The following is a 23,885-nucleotide window of genomic DNA, read 5'->3' as shown; positions in this document are numbered from 1 at the left end:
GTTGTCATACCCACACTCCTGTTCGGCTCCGAATCATGGGTCCTCTACCGGCACCACCTACGGCTCCTAGAACGCTTCCACCAGCGTTGTCTCCGCTCCATCCTCAACATCCATTGGAGCGCTTACACCCCTAACGTCGAAGTACTCGAGATGGCAGAGGTCGACAGCATCGAGTCCACGCTGCTGAAGATCCAGCTGCGCTGGATGGGTCACGTCTCCAGAATGGAGGACCATCGCCTTCCCAAGATCGTGTTATATGGCGAGCTCTCCACTGGCCACCGTGACAGAGGTGCACCAAAGACGAGGTACAAGGACTGCCTAAAGAAATCTCTTGGTGCCTGCCACATTGACCACCGCCAGTGGGCTGATAACGCCTCAAACCGTGCATCTTGGCGCCTCACAGTTTGGCGGGCAGCAACCTCCTTTGAAGAAGACCGCAGAGCCCACCTCACTGACAAAAGGCAAAGGAGGAAAAACCCAACACCCAACCCCAACCAACCAATTTTCCCTTGCAACCGCTGCAATCGTGTCTGCCTGTCCCGCATCGGACTTGTCAGCCACAAACGAGCCTGCAGCTGACGTGGACTTTTTACCCCCTCCATAAATCTTCGTCCGCGAAGCCAAGCCAAAGAAAGAAAGAAAAGTACTGAATACAGTGTATGTTGTATTGGTTACTTGAAGTTCATATGTTGTGTATCTTTAAAGTTCTGTAATATACATACGCTGAGAATCATCATTAAAGCTTAATTTGTTTAAAATGTTTTTTGAAAAATTGCCTTGGGGCCTGCTTTGGACGTGCACAGTGGAGTAATCCTGACTTACGACAAATTTGAGTTCCAACCAATCCTCCGGTCCCAATTACGGTCACAAGTTGAGGACTACCTGATATTGTAACTAGTTATCTTCTCTCATTCCAGCCAAGGGTGCAGCCCTAGTGTGTAGGAGGAAATAAAGAACATTGTTCTTTTTATTTGCAGGAAAATATCTCAATGTTGTTCGAGAATGTGGTCGTGATGTGACATGCCCTGATGCTAAGGAAGTGATCTACACTCTGAAGGAACGAGCATATGTGGAACAAATTGAAAAGTCCTACAACTATGCCAGCAAGGTTCTGTTAGACTTCTTAATGAAGGAAAAAGAGCTCCTGGCACGACTCAGGTACAAAGTTTTCAATGGTTTATTGAAAAAGTACGTGTTTTCTTCTATTTATTGCACACAGTAACTTTTATAAAATGATTCTTAATTTCCTTATTTGGTTTAATGATACGATTTTGTGCAGTGTGCAGTCCAGTAGATGAGACAGTCAAAAAATAATCCCATGAGATAATTTCTAAACTATTAAGCCATTTATTAGATTATTCCCACAAATTAAATTTTGTTTTTTTTCCCCAGAGTTTCCTGTTAGGATTTACTTGTATCATTAGGAATTCTACATTTAACCCCATTGAAAGCTTTTCAATATAAGTCATATCTTGCAATGCCTTCATTGGAGGGATAAAGAAATATATCACTGGATTATTTAGCTGTAAAACTGCCTGTGGTTCATTAGAGTCAAGGATGCACAATTAAAGTTCCCGCTCTTTGGTTTAATGCATAAGGTTTTTAAAAAAAAAAAGCATTACACAATGTTTGTCCATCTGTTGCAATGCAAGCAAGTCTTCTGCCATCCCTTTAGTTCCACATCATAGTTAATTGAATTTGTTTTTTAAAACCAATTCTTGTTTGCAAATTAACACTTATTACCCCACATAACATAACCTCAGAATACATTCTATTTTAGCCTGAAGCATTCAAATGTATGTTGATCTTCATTTGATGAAGTGATCTTCAGGAAGCTCTTTGTCAACATTACTTTCCATCATGGCGGCACGGTTAGCGAAGTGGTTAACACAACACTATTACAGCACCCAATGACTCTGGTTTGAATCTGACGCTGTCTGTCAGGAGTTGGCACATTCTCTCCGTGTCTGCATGGGATTTTTCCGGGTGTTCCAGTTTCCTCTCGCAGTCCAAAGGCGTACAGGGTTGGTAGGTTAACTGGGTGTATATTTGGGAAGCATGCTAGCTTTATTAGCAGTGTGAGGAGTTATTTTAAAAATGTATTAATACCATCAGTCCCCTTGAAATTTTGATGATGAGTATGTAAGAGAAGTTCATCATTTTTCCACTTGTGCACAAGTTAGCTACTTTGGCAGAATCTCTGAATGACTTTTTAACAAGTTAAAATGTGACAATGCAAGTTAATGTATGAGGTTTTTAAATAGTATTGCAAAGAATAATATAGGTATGTTATTCAACTCTATTATTGGAAAACCTTATTCCCCTAATCAGTCATGTATGACAAGCAGACACTTGTCAAATGTTTGAAGATTTGGTGGATAGTGTTGCTCAGACCATCAGAAGTAGGCCACTCAGTCTTGAATCTTCCGTCTGTTCATGACTGCTTCAACATGCATCGGTTTTTCTCCGTCAACCTTGGTAGCATCGTTAAATGACGTTAACGAGTTTGTTTATTTGCGACAAAATATTAGAATTGGTGAAACCCATTATCTTTAAAGTGGTTAGTACTCTAAACATTTCTGAATAAACCAGGTCTCCCAATGGCCAACCACTTCAATTCTGCGTCCCACTCCCATGCTGACACGTCTGTCCGTGGCCTCATGTGCTGTCCCACCAAGACCAACCGTAAATTGGAGCAGCAACACCTCATTTTCTGTCTGGGCCCTCTTCAGCTGGATGGCATTAACATGGGCTTCTCTGGTTCTGCTAGCCTACTCCCCATTCTCCCTCCTTTCCCTTTCTCTTTGTCTTATTTTCTCTAGCTCTCCACCCCCTTCCCTCTCTTTTCACGGAGCCATCTCCCCCTTCCCGTTTGCTGCTGTGCCTTCTCTCCCTTACCCACCTATTACCTCCTGCCTGTGGGACTGCTCCTCCCCCTGCACCATTTTATTGAGACGGCTGTCTTCATTTTGTTCATTCTTTGATGAGGGGCTCAAGCCCAAAACAATGCTTCTGTACCTTTATCTTTGCCGTATAACGTCCACTATTTGACCTGCTGAGTTTCTCCCAACATTGTTTTTACTTCATTTGCAGTGAGAGCAGACTTTCCTGTTTTACTTCAATATGTATTGTGAAGGGCTTTAGTGTTTTCGAAAGTGAAGGCCATACTTCAATTTGTGTACACAATAAAAAGGAACATTTTGAAGGACTCAGATGAAGTTATTTACTTTCAATTGAAAGATGTGCACTGTTAATACAACATGTAAAAGCACCATTTTAGGCACACTTCTGTAGTATTGTATAGGCTTGAGAAGAAATTTGGTTGTGTGAATTCACTTGCTCCGATGGAGTCTGTCACTCTAAGTTTACCTGTGTGATTGATATTATTCATCCTGTTTTAATCATGCCTATTCTCTTTGGAACGTTATTTAAATGTTAAACTGTTGTCTGGCTGAGACAAAAGAATTTTTTGGTGCAAGTTAATTTTAATGCATATTGACACAAGCTGTATTTCATTACTTGTTCTGTGCTAACAAAATAAGGCTGGTTAAATTGTTTCCATGTGTATTTTAAGTCATCCTTAGACAAGCTTTATGGTTGTTAATTATCCTGTCCTGCACTATAAAATTGACATATGGTTCTGCAATAAAATGTTTGCTATGTTGATTGTTATTTCTGCAGGTCAATAAAGCACTACTTCCTGATGGACCAGGGAGATTTCTTTGTCCACTTCATGGACCTTACGGAAGAAGAACTGAAAAAGCCGGTGGATGACATCATCACCACCAGACTGGAAGCCCTGCTAGAGCTCGCACTGCGCATGAGCACAGCAAACACTGACCCATTTAAAGATGATTTAAAGGTGGGTAGGAACAGAATTGATGGAAATTTAGACGTTAACATTGAAGTTGTGGGTAGCAAGGGAAGGTTGTCAAAGTATACAGCCAATTGGAAATCTGCATGTTGGCAGATTGAAAACAAGAGGAACATATTCAGCAAATGGTAGGACCCTGGGCATTAAAGCACAGAGAGATCTTGGGCTGCATAAACAACTTCCTGAAAGTGGCCACACAAGTCAAGATGGCATGCAGGATGCTTGCCTTAATTAGTCCAACTGTTGAGTATAAAAGGCAGCAAATTGTATCACAGCTGTATAAAACTTGGTTAGGCCATGTTCGCTATTGTGTGTAGTTCACAGGAAGGATGTGGGATGGGTGGAGAGGGTGAATAAGAGGTTCACCAGGATGTTATCTGAATTGGATAAAAATAAACCCTGTATATCTTTTGTTTTCTCACGAGCATCGGAGCTTGAGGGTGGCATATGAGGTGTATACAAATTAGAGGCACAGATAGGGTGGATATCAGAATCTTAGTCAGAGGGAGCATATGTTAGATATTGTCATGTTGGGAAGGGTATCAGGTTCAGTGGGTTCACAGAGAGAAGAGTCTGGACACAAATGAAACTTTAATTAACATGGGAGAACGTTAAACTGTACTCGATTACTGTTTCACTTAAGCAATAACTATAGACATTCACCTTGGACCTAGGTTAGACTTAACAATAGTGAACCTATACTTGACACACTCACACACTACAAACAGAGACTCTTACACACACCTGTACCAATGGGGGTGCAGCTCTCTGCAAGTACTGATCTATTGCAATACGAACAGCTCAGCTTCGTGTAGTGCACACCTTAATCACGACACTTCCAGCAATGTCCACAGTAGTGACCTTGCATGGAGCAGTGTCCAGGTCTTGGACCATGAGGCAGAGAGAGAATGTGCTGTGCGTTGGTATCATATACAGTGCTAATCTGTGCTTCTAGCCAATAATGACCCTAGGTCATTTAAATTAGCCTACGGCAAGGTGTGCCTAATGGGTGGCCGAAGTCCAACCTTGATTGACAGGTGATGTGACTTCCAAATAAGTTTCAGATGGGGAGGACAGATGACTACCCACAATATACACATTCCAGACAGGCAGGGAGGCCACGTTTCTTCCACACACAACAAATACTCAAGGGCCTAAGTATGAAAAGAGGAATGTTTAAAGGCATGGTGCAAGGTGCATTTTACACAGTGGTGGGTGCCTGGTTAATGGCGTTTCGGAAGCATTTGGACAGAACATGAAAGGTTACAAATCATGTTCAGGCAGATGGGATAAGTTGAGATTGGCTTTATGCTCAGCATAGATATGTTTCTAGGTTCTAAAAATAATTTGTGGAATTGTATGAGAAGTGTTAACTGTCATGACTTCAGAAAACTGCCATCATTTTATGTCTTTAAAAATATAGTAAATATAAGAAAATTTACCTATAATGTTCTGAAAAGCATAATGAAAATTCTGTACAGAAATATCTGCAACATTTGAGGAACATTGAGGCTCTTGTGTTTAGTGTAAGACCCAGAATGGAATGGGGAATAGCATTCGCAGCTACTTTGTCAGCTCAGAAGCAAATACATTGAGACTAAAGGCTCAATGCTAGCAAGGAATTAATGGCCAAATCGTTTTTTTTAAACCCAGCCTGTAACCTGGTTAATATGCCATCCCCACCCATCCAATACCCTGAAACACACACAAAAAATATGAGTGATGGAACTTTTTTTTCTTAAGGTACTCATCACCCTTTTAATTATTATCCAGGTGGCAGTGTATGATTGTAAAAACAAGGAGAATTGATTGCCATTCTATTGCTCGTTGACATCTTTAAGCCTTTGCCCCACTCCTTGCTCCTTTCTCTGGCAGTTTGCAACAAAATTCCTAGTGTCACTGTGGGAGCCAGTGATGGTGAAGAAATGACTCATTTGTGTCTCTGACTTGAGTCCTGTGTCAGAAACAATTAAATTAAACATAACAAGGTTGTGAATTAACTGTGTTACCCAATTTTCACAGCTACTAATGTAAAGAATCCATTAAAATTTGCAGCTTGAAATAGTTGTTGTACATCGGGGGAAACAACTGCTGAATAGGTTTTTTTAAACTGACTGTAATTACTCAAAGCAAAGAAAGCTCAGCAGGTTGGGTGGCGTGCATGCAGAGAAACGCACAAACAATCGTTTCTGGTTGCGACCCTCTTTCCCAGACAAATGGCAGAAAGTTGGGTTCAAGGTCAAGCTACAGTTTATGTAAATCGCCTGGGATCATATTCACTTGAATTCCGAAGAATGAGAGATCTGATAGAAACATATAAAATTATGAAAGGGATAGAGGCAGGAAAATTGTTTTCACTGGTAGGTGAGACCAGAACCAGGGACACAGCCTCAAGATTCAGGGGAGTAGATTTAAGACTGAGATGAGTAGTGAATCAGTGGAATTCTCTGCCCAGGGAAGCAGTTGAGGTGACCTCATTAAACATATTTAAGGTTCAGTCAGATAGATTTTTACATAAAAAATGGAATTAAGGTAGGTGGAGTTGAGTCAACGATCAGATCAGCTGTGATCTCATTGAATGGCGGAGCAGGCTTGACGGGCTGGATGACCGACTCCTGCTCCTATTTCTTATGTTCTTATTTGAGCTTGGGAATTGAACACTGATTGGGTGATGACTTTTTGGAGTACCTGTGCCCACTCTGCAGGAGTGACTCTTATTTGTATATGACCTCCTGTATTGTTACAATGGAACTCCACGCAAACACCTCTTCCATCTGGCATGTCAGTGTCAATATAAAATTCTACAACTTCCAATAACTGTGTGTGTGTGTGTGTGTGCACAAACTAAATGATATTGCACAGACTACACAACAATAAGAATACGTTACACAGAATTTTATTTTAAATACAGTACTGTAACAGGCCCTCTTTTGGCCCTCGAGCTCATGCTGCCCAATTAACTACAACCACAGTACATTTTTTGAAGGGTGGTAGGAAACTGGAGCACCCAGAGGAAACTCATGTAGACATGGGGAGAACATATAAACTCCTTATAGACAGTGCCAAATTCTAACTTGGGTCGCTGGTACTGCAACAGCATTGCACTAACTGTTACACAAAGTTACTATTCTTGCCCATCCCAGAAATTCCATTTGTTCCAACTATCCTCCGTCTCCCATTTTCTTGGCTACCTGTACTAATTTGTCTCTCTTCTTGGTTCAGAAGATCCCTTGACCTGAAATGTTAAATGCCTCTCTTCCCATGCTGTGTGACCTGAATTTTAATCTTAAGACTATGACATATGAGCAGAAGTAGGCTATTCAGCCCATCAAGTCCTCCCCACCATTCAATCATGAGCTGATCCATTTTCCACACTCAGACCCACTGCCTGGCCTTCTCCCATAATATCAGATTGTAAGGAGGTTATGTAAAACTTCAGGAAATGGCCTTGTGGGATATGTGGTACACGTAGCTGTGGTTTGAAAATGTAATTGATTGCATGATTGTCAGCTGGATAATTTTGAACATTACCATTCTGATGCTCCAGTTGAAAGGGTGGATGCTACTTTATTAGATACAATGAGTATTTGTTCTTGATGTTATTGAAGATTTATGACAAAGTAAATCAGGGTTTGAGGAATGACATCACCAATGTAAGAGCATTGCAAAGAATTGGAAAGGGAAGGAGCAAGGCGAAAACGTAGATGGTTATCAAGAACTCTGCTGAAGCAAAGTCCATTTTAAGAATTTTGTTTAGTTGCTAGGGGTAAATGTTCTGAATGAGGTGACCAGAAGGTAATCTTGGCAAAATACAGAGAACTGCGGCTAACTTGAATATCCCCCCCCCCCCCCCCCCAGCTCGTGATTCTGTAATTGGATTAACTAACTGGTCACTATTAATTCTATTCCTTGTCATAAAATTCTGTACTTCAAAGAAAATGGTGAGCATGTCTTTTTGTACAGCTGTAGTTCTTCTGGAAAGGAATGGGTGATGATAATTTTTACAGTTCTTTCGTTGTCTTGCTTAATTGTTTAGAGTTTGCAAGCCCCATTTTAAAAGTTGTACAGATTTTAGCTTTCTTTGAAGTGCTTTGTATTGTACAAACTCTCTTGCCACCTTGACTGTAGTAATGCATTTAGTTTTAGATATTTAGTCCTGATTGCAGTGACCACTCTGCAATATTAATGGAATTTCTTATAATTTCATTGTCTATTTAGTGATAGAGGTACAGATAGAATCAAAACAACATGGAATTTGTATTCTACAAATTCCAAGCTTTGTGGAGCCCAAAAATCTTTGAACTTTGGTCATGTGTTTAAATAGATATAGAAATAACACCCATCCCAAAATCTTGAACTTTTTTTCATCTATGCACAATGTCTGCCCAGATATGAGATCCATTGTGTGTACAACGTTTCCAAGTGATCCATCAATAACTTGTCTTAAATGTGACAATATGAATGCGGATTCATGTTACTATAATGTTATTCAAAATCCTAAATTATTCACGGTCTTTTGAGTTAATGATGTCACTTTGGATACAGTAAATAAAACAATTTTATTCTTCTGTAGATTAACCTTATGCCACATGACCTCATCACTCAGCTCCTGCGGGTTCTTGCGATTGAAACCAAACAGGAAAAGGCCATCATCAATGCAGATCCGACAGAGATTGCCCTTAGTGGCCTGGAAGCTTTCTCCTTTGATTATGTTGTGAAATGGCCACTGTCATTGATTATAAATAGGTAAGTGCTCTTATCTAACTACACTACAGCAATGCAAACCTATCAGCAAAGCCTTCCTGGTAGCTTACTCATGTAGCTAGGACACAAACATTGCCTGTTTGAGGAAGTGTGGAATTCTGGTGTTGGAAACCCATGTATTTTGTTAGAACTGAACTTGAATTCGAGAATTTCAATTAACCTCTGCTTGCCATTTAATGAGCAATGTCAATTTGAAACTTGGGATGTATTGCATGTGAATGTTACTGACAATATCCGGATTTCTTGACCATTTAGTTTTGCCTTTAGAAAATGGTGAGCATGTCTTTTTGTACAGCTGTAGTTCTTCTGGTGAAAGCACGCCAAGAGTGGTGTTGAGTGAGGAGTTCCAGAATTTACACCTAATGCCAACGGGTGCTGCATTTCTAAGACAGGATGATCATATTCACGTAGTTATTCCCGACTCTAAGGTTAAATTTCAAGACCGGTTGCAAAAATGTGCATAAAACGTAGACTGATCATTCCTGCAAAACGAAGATAATGTTGCATTATTGGAACCTGCATTTTACACCCCTATTGGCTTTGTTAACAGGATACAAAAGATCCCTTGGCAGAGTTCAAATGAGAACTGATTTTTTTTTCTGGTGTAGTGTCTAATATTAATTATTGAGCATCAAAAAATCAAATGAACAGATGACCGATTGTTTTGTGATGTGGTTTCACCCACAGTCACACAGCAGCTTACTGCACCTCAAAGTTCTAAATTTAGTTGGAGAGGAGTCACGTGATGGAGTAGTGGCCGGACGGTGAACTCCAGCCCTCTCCAGAAAAGTCGGGAAAAACAAGAAAAAAAATACAAAGGCACAGAAATACAAGTTAAAGAAAAGTGAGTATAAAGGTGGAAAGAAGATGGAGACAAAAGAAGAAAAATCAAAATCAACGGAAAGAAGAGAGGAAGAGAAGACAACGGAGGAAAAAGGTGAAGGCCTTACCTGTCCGAAGAGGCCCGCTGTGGAGAGAGGAGCCCACTACCTCAGGTCGGTGGAAAAAGAACTACATCAATGGCTCACAGAGCCGAGTAAAAGTGCGCAACGCATGCGCGATGCGCATGAAAAAAAACACACCGACGGGAGGGGGGACCAGCTGGGGAGTCGATCTCCACAGCCGGCAACGACGACAGCTGCAGAACACCTGCAGCAAGAAGAGACCACAGAAGACAATGGAAACAAGAAAGAAGAGGAGGAAAGGGCATCAAAGAAACAACAGATGGCCAACCCAGAGAAAGAAGAAGAAGAAGAATACAGTGAAATAGATAAAGGGAAAGGCAAGGTAAAGGATATACTTGCTCTTGTTAGAGGATACATGGAGTCATTTAAAGAATGGCAAACACAGGAATTCAATGATTTAAGAAGAAGAATAAACAACACAGAAAAGAAAATAAATAAAATGGATATGACCTTAACAGAAATGGGGAAAAAAATGGACAAGATGGAAGAGCGGGCAGTAGCAGCAGAAATGGAGGTAGAAGACTTAAAAAAGAAATTGGAGGAATCTAATAAAAAAACTAAAGAGACACAAGAATTACTAGCCCAAAAAATAGATATAATGGAAAATTATAACAGAAGAAATAACATAAAGATAGTGGGCCTTAAGGAAGATGAAGAAGGCAAGAATATGAGGGAGTTTATAAAAGAATGGATCCCTAAGGCCCTAGGATGTCCAGAACTACAGCAAGAAATGGAAATAGAAAGGGCACATAGAGCATTGGCCCCTAAACCACAACCACAACAAAAACCAAGATCTATTGTAGTAAAATTCCTAAGATATACTACAAGAGAAAAGGTACTGGAGAAGACAATGGAAAAAGTAAGAGAGGGCCACAAACCACTGGAGTATAAAGGGCAAAAAATCTTCATTTATCCAGATATAAGCTTTGAACTCCTAAAGAAGAGAAAAGAGTTCAATACAGCAAAAGCGATTTTATGGAAGAAAGGATATAAATTTACACTGAAGCATCCTGCGGTATTGAAAATATTTATTCCAGGACAACAAAACAGACTGTTCTCGGATCCAGAAGAAGCACGAAAATTTGCAGAACAATTACAAAAATAGACTGAGGGATGAAGATGGGTAATGAGAGTAAAAATGATCACGATTGATATGTATGTGGGTAAAGACAAAAATAGACTGAGGGATGAAGACGGGTAATGAGGGTAAAAATGACCACGATTGATATGTATGCGGGTAAAGAGGTATAAGAGAGAATAGAGACAATGGGCATACGTGAAAGTATCTGTAATTAGAGGAAAACATAGATAGTATAGACAAGAATTAATAAGGGAAGGTAATGGAATAGAGAGAATAAGGAGGGAATTAAAAGAGTGACCTTTGTGACATATGAAAAGTGAAATCTTTTCTGGGGGGGGCTGGGTGGGGGAAAAGAACGGTCACTGCAAAATCAGTTGACGCTTGCGAGTGGATTCGCAAATCCAAATGGAGAGGGGAGATGTGGTTGTCCGACAAGGGATAAAGGACAACTCAGGAGGGGAAGGGGAGATTGGGGATAAAGAAGATAGAAATAGGAGAATAAGGAAAATGTTGGATGTTGTAGGAATGTTGTCTGGTAAAGAGTTGAAAATAAGAAAACAGAAATGGAAAAGGAGGAAAGGTAATGATGGAAAAACGGAAAGAGAAGATAAACAAAATATAAAATGGCTACGCTGAACTATATGACTTTAAATATTAATGGAATACATAACCAAATTAAAAGGAAGAAACTACTAAATTTACTGAAAAAGGAAAAAATAGATATAGCATTTGTCCAAGAAACACACTTAACTGAATTGGAGCACAAGAAATTAAAGAGAGATTGGGTAGGACATGTAACAACAGCATCGTATAATTCAAAAGCAAGAGGAGTGGCTATATTAATTAGCAAAAATGTGCCATTTAAAATAGAAGAGGAAATAATAGATCCAGCAGGGAGATATGTTATGATAAAATGTCAGATATATTCGGAGCTTTGGAATCTACTTAATATATATTCACCTAACGAAGAAGATCAAAAGTTTATGCAAGATATCTTTTTGAAGGTAGCTAATACGCAAGGGAACATACTAATAGGAGGGGATTTCAATCTGAATTTGGATCCAAATATGGATAAAACGGGGAAAAAAATTAACAGGAAGAACAAAGTAACCAAATTTATAATTAAATCAATGCAACAAATGAAACTTGTGGACATATGGAGGAAACAAAACCCAAAAGAAAAGGAATACTCATACTACTCGACTAGACATAAAACATACTCAAGAATAGACCTATTTTTGTTATCAGCTAGTATGCAGGATAGAGTAAGAAAAACAGAATATAAAGCGAGAATGCTATCGGACCATTCACCCTTAATACTGACAGTAAAGCTAGAGGACATCCCTCCAAGAATGTATAGATGGAGATTAAACCCCATGCTACTTAAAAGACAGGATTTTAGAGAATTTATTGAAAAACAATTAAAAATGTACTTTGAAGTAAATACGGAATCAGTGGAAGATAAGTTTATACTATGGGACGCAATGAAAGCATTCATTAGAGGACAAATAATAAGTTATGCAACCAAGATGAAGAAGGACTATAATCAGGAAACAGAGCAGTTGGAATGGGAAATAATAAACATAGAAAAAAAATTAGCAATAAAGGAAGATACAACCAAAAGAAGAGAATTGGCGGATAAAAAAATAAAATATGAAACATTACAAACATATAAGGTGGAGAAGAATATAATGAAGACAAAACAGAAATATTATGAACTAGGTGAAAAAACACACAAAATCTTAGCATGGCAGCTTAAGACAGAGCAAACTAAGAAAATGGTATTGGCAACAAAGAAAAAAGACAAACAAATTACATATAATCCAAAAGAAATTAAGGAAAACTTCAGAGAATTCTATGAACAATTATACCGAACTGAAAACGAAGGGAAAGAAGGGAAAATAGATGAATTTTTGACTAAAATTGAACTACCAAAACTACAAATAGAGGAACAAAATAAATTAACAGAACCATTTGGAACAGTAGAAATACAAGAGATAATAAAAAATTTACCAAATAATAAGACACCAGGAGAGGATGGACTCCCAATAGAATTCTACAAAACATTTAAAGATCTAATAATACCGCCCCTCCTAGATGTAATCAACCAGATTGATGAGACACAAAACTTACCAGATTCATGTAAAACAGCAATAATTACAGTGATACTAAAACAAGGGAAAGATCCACTCTCACCAGCGTCATATAGACCAATATCTCTGCTAAACACAGATTATAAGATAATAGCTAAACTATTAGCAAACAGATTAGCAGAACAGGTACCGAAAATGGTAAATTTAGACCAAACTGGATTTATCAAAAAAAGACGCACAACAGACAATATTTGTAAATTTATTAACTTAATTCATGCAGTAGAAGGAAATAAAGCACCGGCAGTAGCAGTTGCTTTAGACGCAGAGAAGGCCTTCGACAGAGTAGAATGGAATTACTTGTTCAAAGTATTGCAAAAATTCAGTTTACCGGAGAAGTATATTAATTGGATTAAAGCATTATATAAGGGACCGTTAGCGAAAGTAACAGTAAATGGACATGTATCAAAGCAATTTAACTTAAGCAGGTCAACGCGGCAGGGATGCCCACTATCACCATTATTGTTTGCGCTAGCTATAGAACCACTAGCAGAATCGATAAGAATAGATAATAATATAAAAGGAATAAAAATAAAAGACAGGGAATATAAAATCAGTCTATTTGCGGATGATGTGATAGTGTACTTAACAGAACCAGAACTATCAATAAAAGAACTATATAAGAAATTGAAGGAATATGGAGAAGTGTCGGGATACAAGATAAACGTAAATAAAAGTGAAGCAATGCCTATGAATAACGCGGATTTCTCAAAATTTAAGGAGGAATCCCCATTCAGATGGCAAATGCAGGCAATAAGATACCTAGGTGTGCAAATAAACAAAAATCTAGGCCAATTATATAAACTCAATTACAATCCACTAATAAAAAAATTACAGGACGATTTAGAGCATTGGAAAGAGCTACCACTAACACTGATAGGAAGGATAAACTGTATTAAAATGAACATTTTTCCAAGGATACTATACTTATTTCAGGCATTGCCAATACAACTGACAGAAAAATTCTTCAAAGAGTTAAAGAAAATAATAAGGAGATTTTTATGGAGAGGGGGGAAACCGAGGATAGCACTAGATAAATTAACAGAATGGTATAAACAAGGAGGCTTACAATTGCCAAACTTCAAAAATTATTATAGAGCCGCACAATTAAGGTACCTATCAGATTTTTATCAAACAAGGGAAAAACCAGACTGGACGAGACTAGAATTAGATAAAATAGGGGAAAAGATACCTGAACACATATTATATAAATGGGACGAAAAATTGGTACAACATAGAACTTCTCCAGTATTACACCATCTCCTCAATATATGGAAGAAGATTCATGTAGAAAGAAATAAAACAAATTATCAAATACCAAAACTAATATTGACGCAAAATAAGCTACTCCCTTTTACAATAGAAAATGGGAAAAAAAAGGGATTAAAAGAATAGAAAATTGTTTTTCAGGAAGTAGATTCTTATCCTTTGAACAAATGAGAGATAAGTACAATATAACTGGAGATACAGCGCTGGCATATTACCAACTGAGATCCTACTTGAAAGATAAATTAGGAAGCAATTTGAGTTTACCAGAGGGAAGTAACCTTGAATATGTGATTACAGATACAATGTTAATCAAAAGATTTATAACAAATATGTATATTAAACTGCAAGAAAAGGAGAATGAGGAAACAAATGGTAAAACTAAACAAAAATGGGAACAAGATTTAAATATAAAGATAAAAAAGGAAACATGGGAGAAATTATGTTCTGGAACGATGAGAAATACAATAAATACGAGACTGCGTATGATACAATATAATTGGTTACACAGACTATACATTACACCGCAAAAGTTAAATAAATGGGACCCAACAGTATCTGATAGATGTTTTCGATGTAAAAAAGAAAGGGGAACAACAATTCATGCAATCTGGACATGTGAGAGAGTAGAAAAATTTTGGGATGATCTCAATCAGATATTAAATAAAATAACAGAAAACAATATACCAAAGAATCCAGAGATCTTTCTCCTAAGTAACATAAAAAATAAAGAATTTGGAATTGACTTGAAAGATGCACAAAAAAGATTTGTTAAGATAGCCCTAGCCGTAGCAAAAAAATGTATTATGTCAACCTGGAAATTGGAAGATAATTTGAAAATACAACAATGGTATATAGAAATGAATAAATGTATTCCATTAGAAAAAATAACATATAGTTTAAGAAATAATATTGAAATATTCGAACAAGTATGGGAGCCTTACATTAAATACAATAGCGAAAACCTACCGGGAACAAACATTACCTAAGTTGATGGAAGGAGAAGAAAAGAAAAGAATGGACTCAGTAGAATTTCTGGTGTATTTTTGTTGAATGACAACATTGTCTGACTGAATTAATGCAACCTAGATTGTATACCTAAAATGGATGAGGGGGGGGGGGGTGGGGGGGTGGCTTGGGAGGAGGGAGGGGGGGGGGGAGAAAAAGTCACTGTAAATGTGTGAAAAAGAAAAAGTGTATACCATGGCTATTGTGATTTATGGTGTGAAAAATAAAAAATTTTAAAAAAAAGTTCTAAATTTAGTTTATTTTGATGACTTAATAAGAAACTCCAATTTCCTGAGTTTAACTGATTACTAAAAGTAAAAAAAAATCTTAATATTGATGCTTTTAAATGAAAATAATCCAAAATATTTGCAACTACTAAAATTAACAATTGAAGTCTAACATTTAATATTAAATTGCATGAGTACTTAGTCTTCAATTTATGAAGACGTAACTGGATGGCACTCTTGGCAAGTTTGCAAATATAGATGTGAACCTTCTGGAAAGGAATGGGTGATTTATAATTTTTACAGTTCTTTCGTTGTCTTGCTTAATTGTTTAGAGTTTGCAAGCCCCATTTTAAAAGTTGTACAGATTTTAGCTTTCTTTGAAGTGCTTTGTATTGTACAACCTCTCTTGCCACCTTGACTGTAGTAATGCATTTAGTTTTAGATATTTAGTCCTGATTCCAGTGACCTCTCCGCAATATTAATGGAACTTCATTGTCTATTTAGTGATAGAGGTATAGATGGAACCAAAAACAACATGGAAGAAGCTGATTCCAGCCATAGATTTGTGCCACTTAAACATTAGATGTTAGACAACAACTCTATAAATAAAGGAATAATTGACTTGACAGACTTTTGCAAAGTCCTCTTGGAATCCCTGGGTTGATGGATTATTTTTGGGTAGAATGTGGAACTTGCATGTGTGAGCAGAATCCCACATTTTATTCAATTCCTGACTGATAAATCATTGAGAGTACAAACCACATGAAAAGATGAGATTGACAAAACTAATTTTTTGATGATGGGTTTTTCCATGGTTTGTGAGAAAATTGAGAGACAATAACGAACAGATACAGTTCCTAACATCAGCTATTGTAGGCTCCAGGACTAATCATAAAACAAGCACTCATTATTTGGAAAGTGAACTCAGTATTTGGGAAAATGATGCTGCTTCTGACTGGTCTGTCATATCTGAGCAGCCATTTGAGTTTAAGGAAATGGAGATTTATGTTTGGATAGCAGATCTAATGGATCCTTGTCATGAAATAACATAGAGGCTAGTCAGAAGGTACTCATGCCAGTGGTATTTAGATTTTTATTAACATCTTAATCATTTTTTTGAACAACTATGACATCAGTGGAAAAAAAAATCAGACTATTGCCAGGATTTTTTTTACCACAGCCCATTACACTGTGACATTTCAGCTTCTTGACTGATTTACAGGCAGGATCTGTCACCTGGCTCACTGGAACTCATATTGCCAGTAATCTTCTGTCTGGCAGGAAATTCACTTGGCTCATATTCATTGCAAATAAAGGCCATTAAACATACCTGGGAAACTTGCCATTCATGCTTGCCCAAAGTTGAGTTCTCTGTAAAAAAAATTTGTGTGCAATGCATTTCACAGGCTTTTACAGTGAGATTTTGGAATTTTTTTTAACTTGCAAATGCTTTGACGACATTAAAAATTCAAGTGTTGATTCTGTAGCAACACAAAGTAGACCAATCACAGCAGTGATGTGAAAATTGGGTAGAAAGAAGGAAGTGTTGTTTAACATATTTCCTTAAAGTACTTCATGTCCATTTATTTTAAACTATTATAATATTTATTGGCATGTAATTTTTCATTAATTGGTCAAAAATGGAAGGTATCTAAGCAATCAAATCAAAATGATGACTTTTTATGAAAAGTCCTTGTCTAAGCCTTACTATCCAGTCCTCCACTCCAAAGCAGCCTTGATTTGTAAGGTAAACAAGAAAATCTGCCAATGCTGTGGTCCAGTGCATGATGCAGAAAGTGCTGGGAAAACTCAGCAGGCCATGTAGCATCCACAAAAGGTAAAAGGCAGTCAACGTTTCTGGTCTGAGCCCTTCTACAGGAGGGCAGAAAATCAGGCAGATGCCCTAATACCAAATGAAGGGGGAGGGGAGAAAGAGACTTGTTTTTTTTTAAGTCTGTTTTACAGCCAAAGTTGTTTAGCGAAAAGAAAAATTAGAGGAAAATAATTAGGTTGGTAGAGATGAAAACAGTGGTACCAGATGTCAGTAAGGGCTACCTGGAATTGGAAAAATCAATATTCATGCCATTATTAAACATGAATTTTCCAATTTTATGCAACCCGCATCTCCCCCCACCCCATCTAATTCCCCTTTTAACATTACAGGTATACCCCACTTTACGAAACTAGAGCGTTCCTACGGAAACTTTCGTAAGCTTAAATGGTGTAAAGCAAAGAAGCGATTACCATTGATTTCTATGGGAAAAATTTTTGAGTGTTTCCAGACCCAGAAAATAACCTGCCAAATCATACCAAATAACACATAAAACCTAAAATGATACTAACATAGAGTAAAAGCAGGAATGGTGTGATAACTACATAGCTTATATAAAGTAGAAATAACATATGGACGGTAATTTCACTCACCAGAATCAGGAAGACAGCATGTTTTGACAGCCTCGCCGGCTGCCTTTTTGTAAAAGTGAAAACCTTTCGTAAAAATGAACTCTGCTTTCTTCATAAAATAGAATTTTCATAATTTGAGTATTAGTAAAGCGGACTATACCTGTACCTCCTCCGGTATTTTTTTTCTCGAGCTCCCCCCACCCGCCACTGTCTTTGTAGTGGTCATTCCTTCTACCTGTCACTCCATTCTGTCCAATAACCTATCATCTCGGTTCCTCTCCCCCAGCTTCTGTCATCCTTTATCTACGTAAATATCACATCAATCGGCTCATAAAGGGGTTTGACCTGAAATGCTGGCTGAGCATTTCTACTCGTGTTTGCCCTCCATGGAAGTTCTCTATGTGCAGTTCCTGTGCATCTCTGACTTTGTTGGTTTCACTTTTGCTCTGAACAAGTGGCTGAATAAAACTATAGAAGCCACAATGGTCTGTACATTTGTACTTGTCTTGATAAAGGATTCATACCAAAATGTTGACTGACTGACCATTTCTGCAAACAGTTGCTTTCACCCCAGCTGAGTTCTCCAGCAATTCTTGGTTTGCTTCGATAACAGTATGTCCAGCTTTCGTGTTTTTCTAAGTATTTTTTCAGTGGATTTTGTATCCCAATTTTCATCTTATTGGGCATGGAATAGGGTTTTGGATCAAAAATAATAGCTATAGTCAAGAAATGTGGAGACCACATACATTTTTAAAATGATAAAAGTGCCATAAATATAACATTTTAAGAAGCTTTATTTTTAACTTCAAATTCTGATTCCATTACATTATATGTTGAAGAGTTAGTGTGACCTATCATGGATTAAAATACTTTTTTTTTTAAGTGTGGCAAGATGCTGAACAGATGGAGCAAAAATAGCTAAATATTTTTATTCTGGTAGATTGTGTTTTGTTTGGATTACAAACCACTGCAGATTGAAATTGTGTATACAGTACATAATGCAATGCCATAGATACACTGTCAGTCCAGGCAAAGGAGGCATTATGTAATGGCAATGAATGTTGCCAGTCAAGGTTTTATTTCAAGTTCTAGAATTGCACTTCTGTGAGATGACTATTTATTTATTTTTCAATAGAAAAGCTTTGACGAGGTATCAAATGCTCTTCAGACATATGTTTTACTGCAAGCATGTGGATCGGCAGCTGTGCAACGTGTGGATCAGTAATAAAGTTGCAAAACAGTATTCATTACATTCTGCTCGATGGTGAGATGATTATTTTCAACTATTTCCACTGTGTTTAAGTCTGTCGTACATTCTCAACCAAGCATTTATGACACTGTTCACGACAGTGTATTTTCAAGAATTATGAACCTGTCTCTGAGGTTTGCCAGTTCAGATCATTTTGAATTTTCTGTATTTCTGTTAATAATAATAATTTGTAGTCATTAAATGAGTTGTTCATCATTCACACAATGGGCCAGCATTGGTTAGCATAGCGGTTATGACAAAGCTGTTACATTGCCAGTGACTGGGTTTCAAATCCAGTGCTTTCAGTAAGGAGTTTGTGCATTCTCCCAATGTCTGCATGGGTTTCCTCCAGATGCTCTGGTTTCAGCCCACCATTCAAAACATACTGGGGTTGTGGTGTGCAGCTCTGGTTCATGGTCAGAGAGGATCTGTAATTGTGCTGTATGTCTAAATTAAAATCACATTCAGTCATCTTTCCATTTTATGTAGAATGCGCAAAATTAGGCCATCAGTTCAATGTTCTGAGCAGTGTCTTTCATTGTGGTTAAACTTGTTTAAATCAATGCATTTATAATCTGCAAAGTGTGTTTTGACTATTTAAGAGTGGATGAAATTATACAGATCAATGCACAGCTACCAGCTGAGTTTTTCTTTCCACATTTTATTTCAATAGTGTATGAATTGAATAATGATTTGAATAATATATAGCTGATTTAAATCAACCTTTAAAAATGCATGAAAGAGGAGTCACGTGATGGAGTAGAGGCCAGTCAGGAAAACCAGCCCTCTCCAAGAAAATGAAAAAAGTTAGGAAAAAAGCAAAGCATAACAAAAATAAAATGGAAAAAATAGAAGATAAAGATACAGAGAAGAGAAAGAAGATGGCTCCCAAGAAAGATAAAGTAAAAGCAATTGGAAAAAAAATAGAAAAGTTGCCGGAGAAGATAGAGGAGGGCCTTGCCTGCATGAAGGAACAGGACGCTGTGGTGGCGAGGAGCGCCCGACCCTCGAGGTCAGTGCCTGTCTGCGGAGTTGCGACCCACCAGCCAGTGCACTACAAAAATGGCTCTTGGAGCCAAACAAAAGTGCGCAATGGGCAATCAAAGGAGAAAGAGGACACCGGCGGGAGGGGGGCTCAGCAGAGGAGTGGGCTGTGACAGACTGAGCAGCTGAGGGACAAGGAAGCCAACAGAAGAGGGAGTGAATGAAACAGACGAGGGAGATAGAAGGATGACCGACAAGAAGATTAACGTCAAGAAGCACAACAGACGAGCAGCCCAGGAGGGGAGGACCAGCAACAAGAGGCCCGACAAAGCAGCTCATCAGGAAAAACAGAAGAGACACAGACACGAAGAAGAGACATAAACACAGATACAGACACAAGAAGAGGAAGAAGACCAAGATCTTCACAGAGAAATAAAAGGTAAAACTGATGGACAGAATATAGATAAAGTATTTTTTGAAGAACAAATTAGATCATTAAAAGAATGGTTGTCATTAGAGATTAATGTAATTAAAAGGAAAATGAAAAGAACAGAAGATAAAATGCAAGGATATGGTAATGACAGAAATAGGGAAAAGAGTAGAGAATGTGGAAGAGCGGGAAATGGCTGTAGAAATGGAAGTGAATGACTTAAGAGAAAAATTGGAAGAAGGTGTCAAAAAAATTAGAGACAAGTGTTATCTCAGAAAATTGATATGTTGGAAAATTATAGTAGGTGAAACAACATAAAAATAGTGGGCCTGAAGGAGGGTGAAGAAGGCACAGACATGAAGGAATTTATAAAAGGATGGATCCTGAAGGTCCTGGGAATGACAGAAATGCAGGAAGAAATGGAAATAGAAAGGGCACATGGAGCATTAGCTCCGAAACGACAGACACATCAAAAACCAAGATCCATCTTTGTAAAATTTTTGAGATACACGACAGGAGAAAATATACTGGAACGGGCAAGGAATAAAATTAGAGAAGATAATAAACCATTGAAATACAAGGGCCAAAAAATATTTTTTTACCCAGACATAAGTTTTGAACTCTTAAAGAGGAGGAAGGAGTTCAATACAGCAAAATCGATTATATGGGGGGGAAAAAAGGTTACAAATTCATATTAAGACATCCAGCCGTGCTTAAAATATTTATACCCGGTGAGCAAAACAGACTGTTCTCTGATCCAGAGAAAGCGCAAGAATTCGCAGAACATTTGCAGGACAGGAGAAGAGATGAAGAGATGTAACAAGAATGAAGAATGGCGATAAAGTATATATAAAGATGTAAAAACAATGTATATGTAAATAACTAAAGAGGGGAAAAGAGAAGGGAAGTAAAGGAGTAAGGGGGGGGAGAATAAAGAGGGCTTTGCTATATGTGTTTAAAAAGTATTTTCTGGGGAGGGCTGGGTGGAGGGGGAATAACTGTCACTGCAAAATCAGTTGACACTGCGAACAAGATCGCAATCCCAATGAAAAGGGGAGTTGTGGTTGCCTGGCAAGGGGTATGGGCAACTCAGAGAGTAGGGGGGAGAACTTTTGGGATTAAGGTATTAGTGGATGTGGGAACTGCGGGGATACTTTATGTCTTAAATGTGTTGTCGAACATTAAGTGTAATAAGAGATGAAAATGGGGAAAAGGGGGATGGAGGTGGCAAAGAAGTGGAAAAGAGATGTATGCAAGATATAAGATGACCATGTTGAACTATATGACTATAAACATTAATGGAATACATAACCAAATTAAAAGGAAGAGGCTACTAAAGAAGGAAAAAATAGATATAGCATTTGTGCAGGAAACGCATCTAACTGAAGCAGAACATAACAAACTAATGAGAGACTGGGTAGGACACGTAATGGCAGCATCCTATAATTCAAAAGCTAGAGGTGTAGCCATACGAGTTAACAAAAATGTACCAATCAAAATAGAGGAGGAAATAATTGACCCGGAAGGGAGGTATGCAATGATAAAATGTAAGATATACTCAGAATTTAGGAATTTGCTCAATATATATGCACCTAACGAGGAGGATCAAAAGTTTATGCAGGATATTTTATTGAAGATTGCCAAATGTTAGATAAAACTGGACAAAAGACAAGTAAAAAGAATAAAGTAGACAAATTTATGGTTAAATCAATGCAGGAAATGGAGGAGGCAACACCCAAGAGAAGGAATTTTCATATTATTCGAGTAGGCACAAAACTTACTCAAGGATTGATATGTTTTTGTTGTCAGCCCATATTCAACGGAGAGTTAGGAAAACTGAGTATAAAGCTAGACTACTATCAGATCATTCACCCCATTTATTAGCAATAGAACTGGAGGACATCCCACCAAGAACATATAGATGGAGATTAAACTCCATGCTATGTAAAAGACAGGAATTTAGGGAGTTTTTTGAATGCCACATTAAAACATTTTGAAATAAACAGGATCAGTGAAAGACAAATTTATATTATGGGATGCAATGAAAGCCTTCATTAGAGGGCAGATAATAAGTTATGTGACTAAGATGAAAAAGGGTTACAATCGGGAAATAGAGCAGTTAGAAAGGGAGATAGTAAGTACAGAAAAGGAATTAATAAAAAGTGATGATATAACGAAAAGGAGAGAATTGGTGGACAAAAAAAATTAAATACGAAACATTACAAACATACAAGGTGGAGAAGAACATAATGAAAACAAAGCAAAAGTATTACGAACTGGGAGAAAAAACAGAAAATATTAGCCTGGGAACTTAAAACCGAACAAGCTAAAAGAACGATATTGGCATCAAGGAAAAAGGACAAACAAATTACATATAATCCAACAGAGATTAATGAAAATGTTAAGGAATTTTATGAACAATTGTATCAAACTGAGAACAAGGGGGAAGGTGATAAAATAAAGGAATCTTTAGCTAAAATTGAACTGCTGAAATTGCAAGAGGAACAAAACAAACTGATAAAACCATTTGAAATAGAGGAAGTACAGGTTGTATTAAAAAAGTTGCCGAACAATAAAACACCAGGAGAGGATGGATTTCCAATAGAATTCTATAAAACATTTAAAGAGTTATTAATTCCTCCTCTCCTGGAAGTAATGAGTCAGATAGAAGAAACACAAAACTTGCCAGATTCATGTAAGACACCAATAATTACAGTAATATCAAAGACAGGGAAGGATCCATCAACACCAGCATCATATAGACCAGTATCTTTACTTAACTCAGACTGTAAGAAAATAGCAAAATTATTAGCAAGCTGATTGTGTACCTAAAATAGTAAAACAAGATCAAACTGGATTTATTAAGAAAAGACCATGTCTGCAAACTTGTTAATCTAATCCATGCAGTTCAAGGAAATAAGAAACCAACAGTGGCTGTTGGTCTAGATGCAGAAAAAGCCTTTGACAGAGTAGAGTGGAACTATTACAGAAGTATTACAGAAGTTCAATCTATCAGAAAAATATATAAATTGGATTAAAGCATTGTATAATGGACCGTTGGCGAAGGTAACAGTGAATGGATATGTATCGAGTCACTTTAAATTAAGTAGGTCAACTAGACAGGGATGTCCACCATCCCCCTCATTGTTCGCCTTAGCAATAGAACCTTTGACAGAACTGATAAGAATAGAAAATAAAATAAAAGGGATAAAAATAAAGGAGTATAAAATCAGCTTATTTGCAGATGACATCATAGTATACCTAACAGAACCAGAGGTATCAGTAAAAGAATTACATAAGAAATTGAAGGAATGTGGAGAAATATCTAGGTACAAGATCAACACAAATAAAAGTGAAGTAATGCGAATGAGTAACGCAGACTATACAGAATTTAAAAAAGAATCACCATTTAAATGGCAAACACAAGCAATCCGATACCTCGGGATCAGGTTAGATAATAACTTAAACCACTTGTACAAACTAA

General features: G+C 37.5%; 1 protein-coding gene across 6 annotated transcripts in view; it reads left to right on the top strand.

Moving 5' to 3' along the window:
• Positions 1–23,885, top strand: part of tubgcp2 (tubulin gamma complex component 2) — a 65,932-nt gene that overhangs the window by 26,256 nt on the left and 15,791 nt on the right. For all 6 annotated transcript variants that reach the window (XM_069885267.1, XM_069885269.1, XM_069885266.1 and 3 more), the window contains 4 exons: positions 978–1,158; positions 3,682–3,862; positions 8,448–8,620; positions 18,874–19,002. In XM_069885267.1, coding sequence (XP_069741368.1) covers positions 978–1,158; positions 3,682–3,862; positions 8,448–8,620; positions 18,874–19,002 — 664 coding nt within the window. The remainder of the gene's footprint in view (positions 1–977; positions 1,159–3,681; positions 3,863–8,447; positions 8,621–18,873; positions 19,003–23,885) is intronic.

This window comes from Narcine bancroftii, chromosome 6, assembly GCF_036971445.1.
Source record: "Narcine bancroftii isolate sNarBan1 chromosome 6, sNarBan1.hap1, whole genome shotgun sequence".
Lineage (NCBI taxonomy): Eukaryota > Metazoa > Chordata > Chondrichthyes > Torpediniformes > Narcinidae > Narcine > Narcine bancroftii.
Note: the sequence above shows the minus strand (reverse complement) of the source record. Positions and strands in the feature narration are given on the sequence as shown.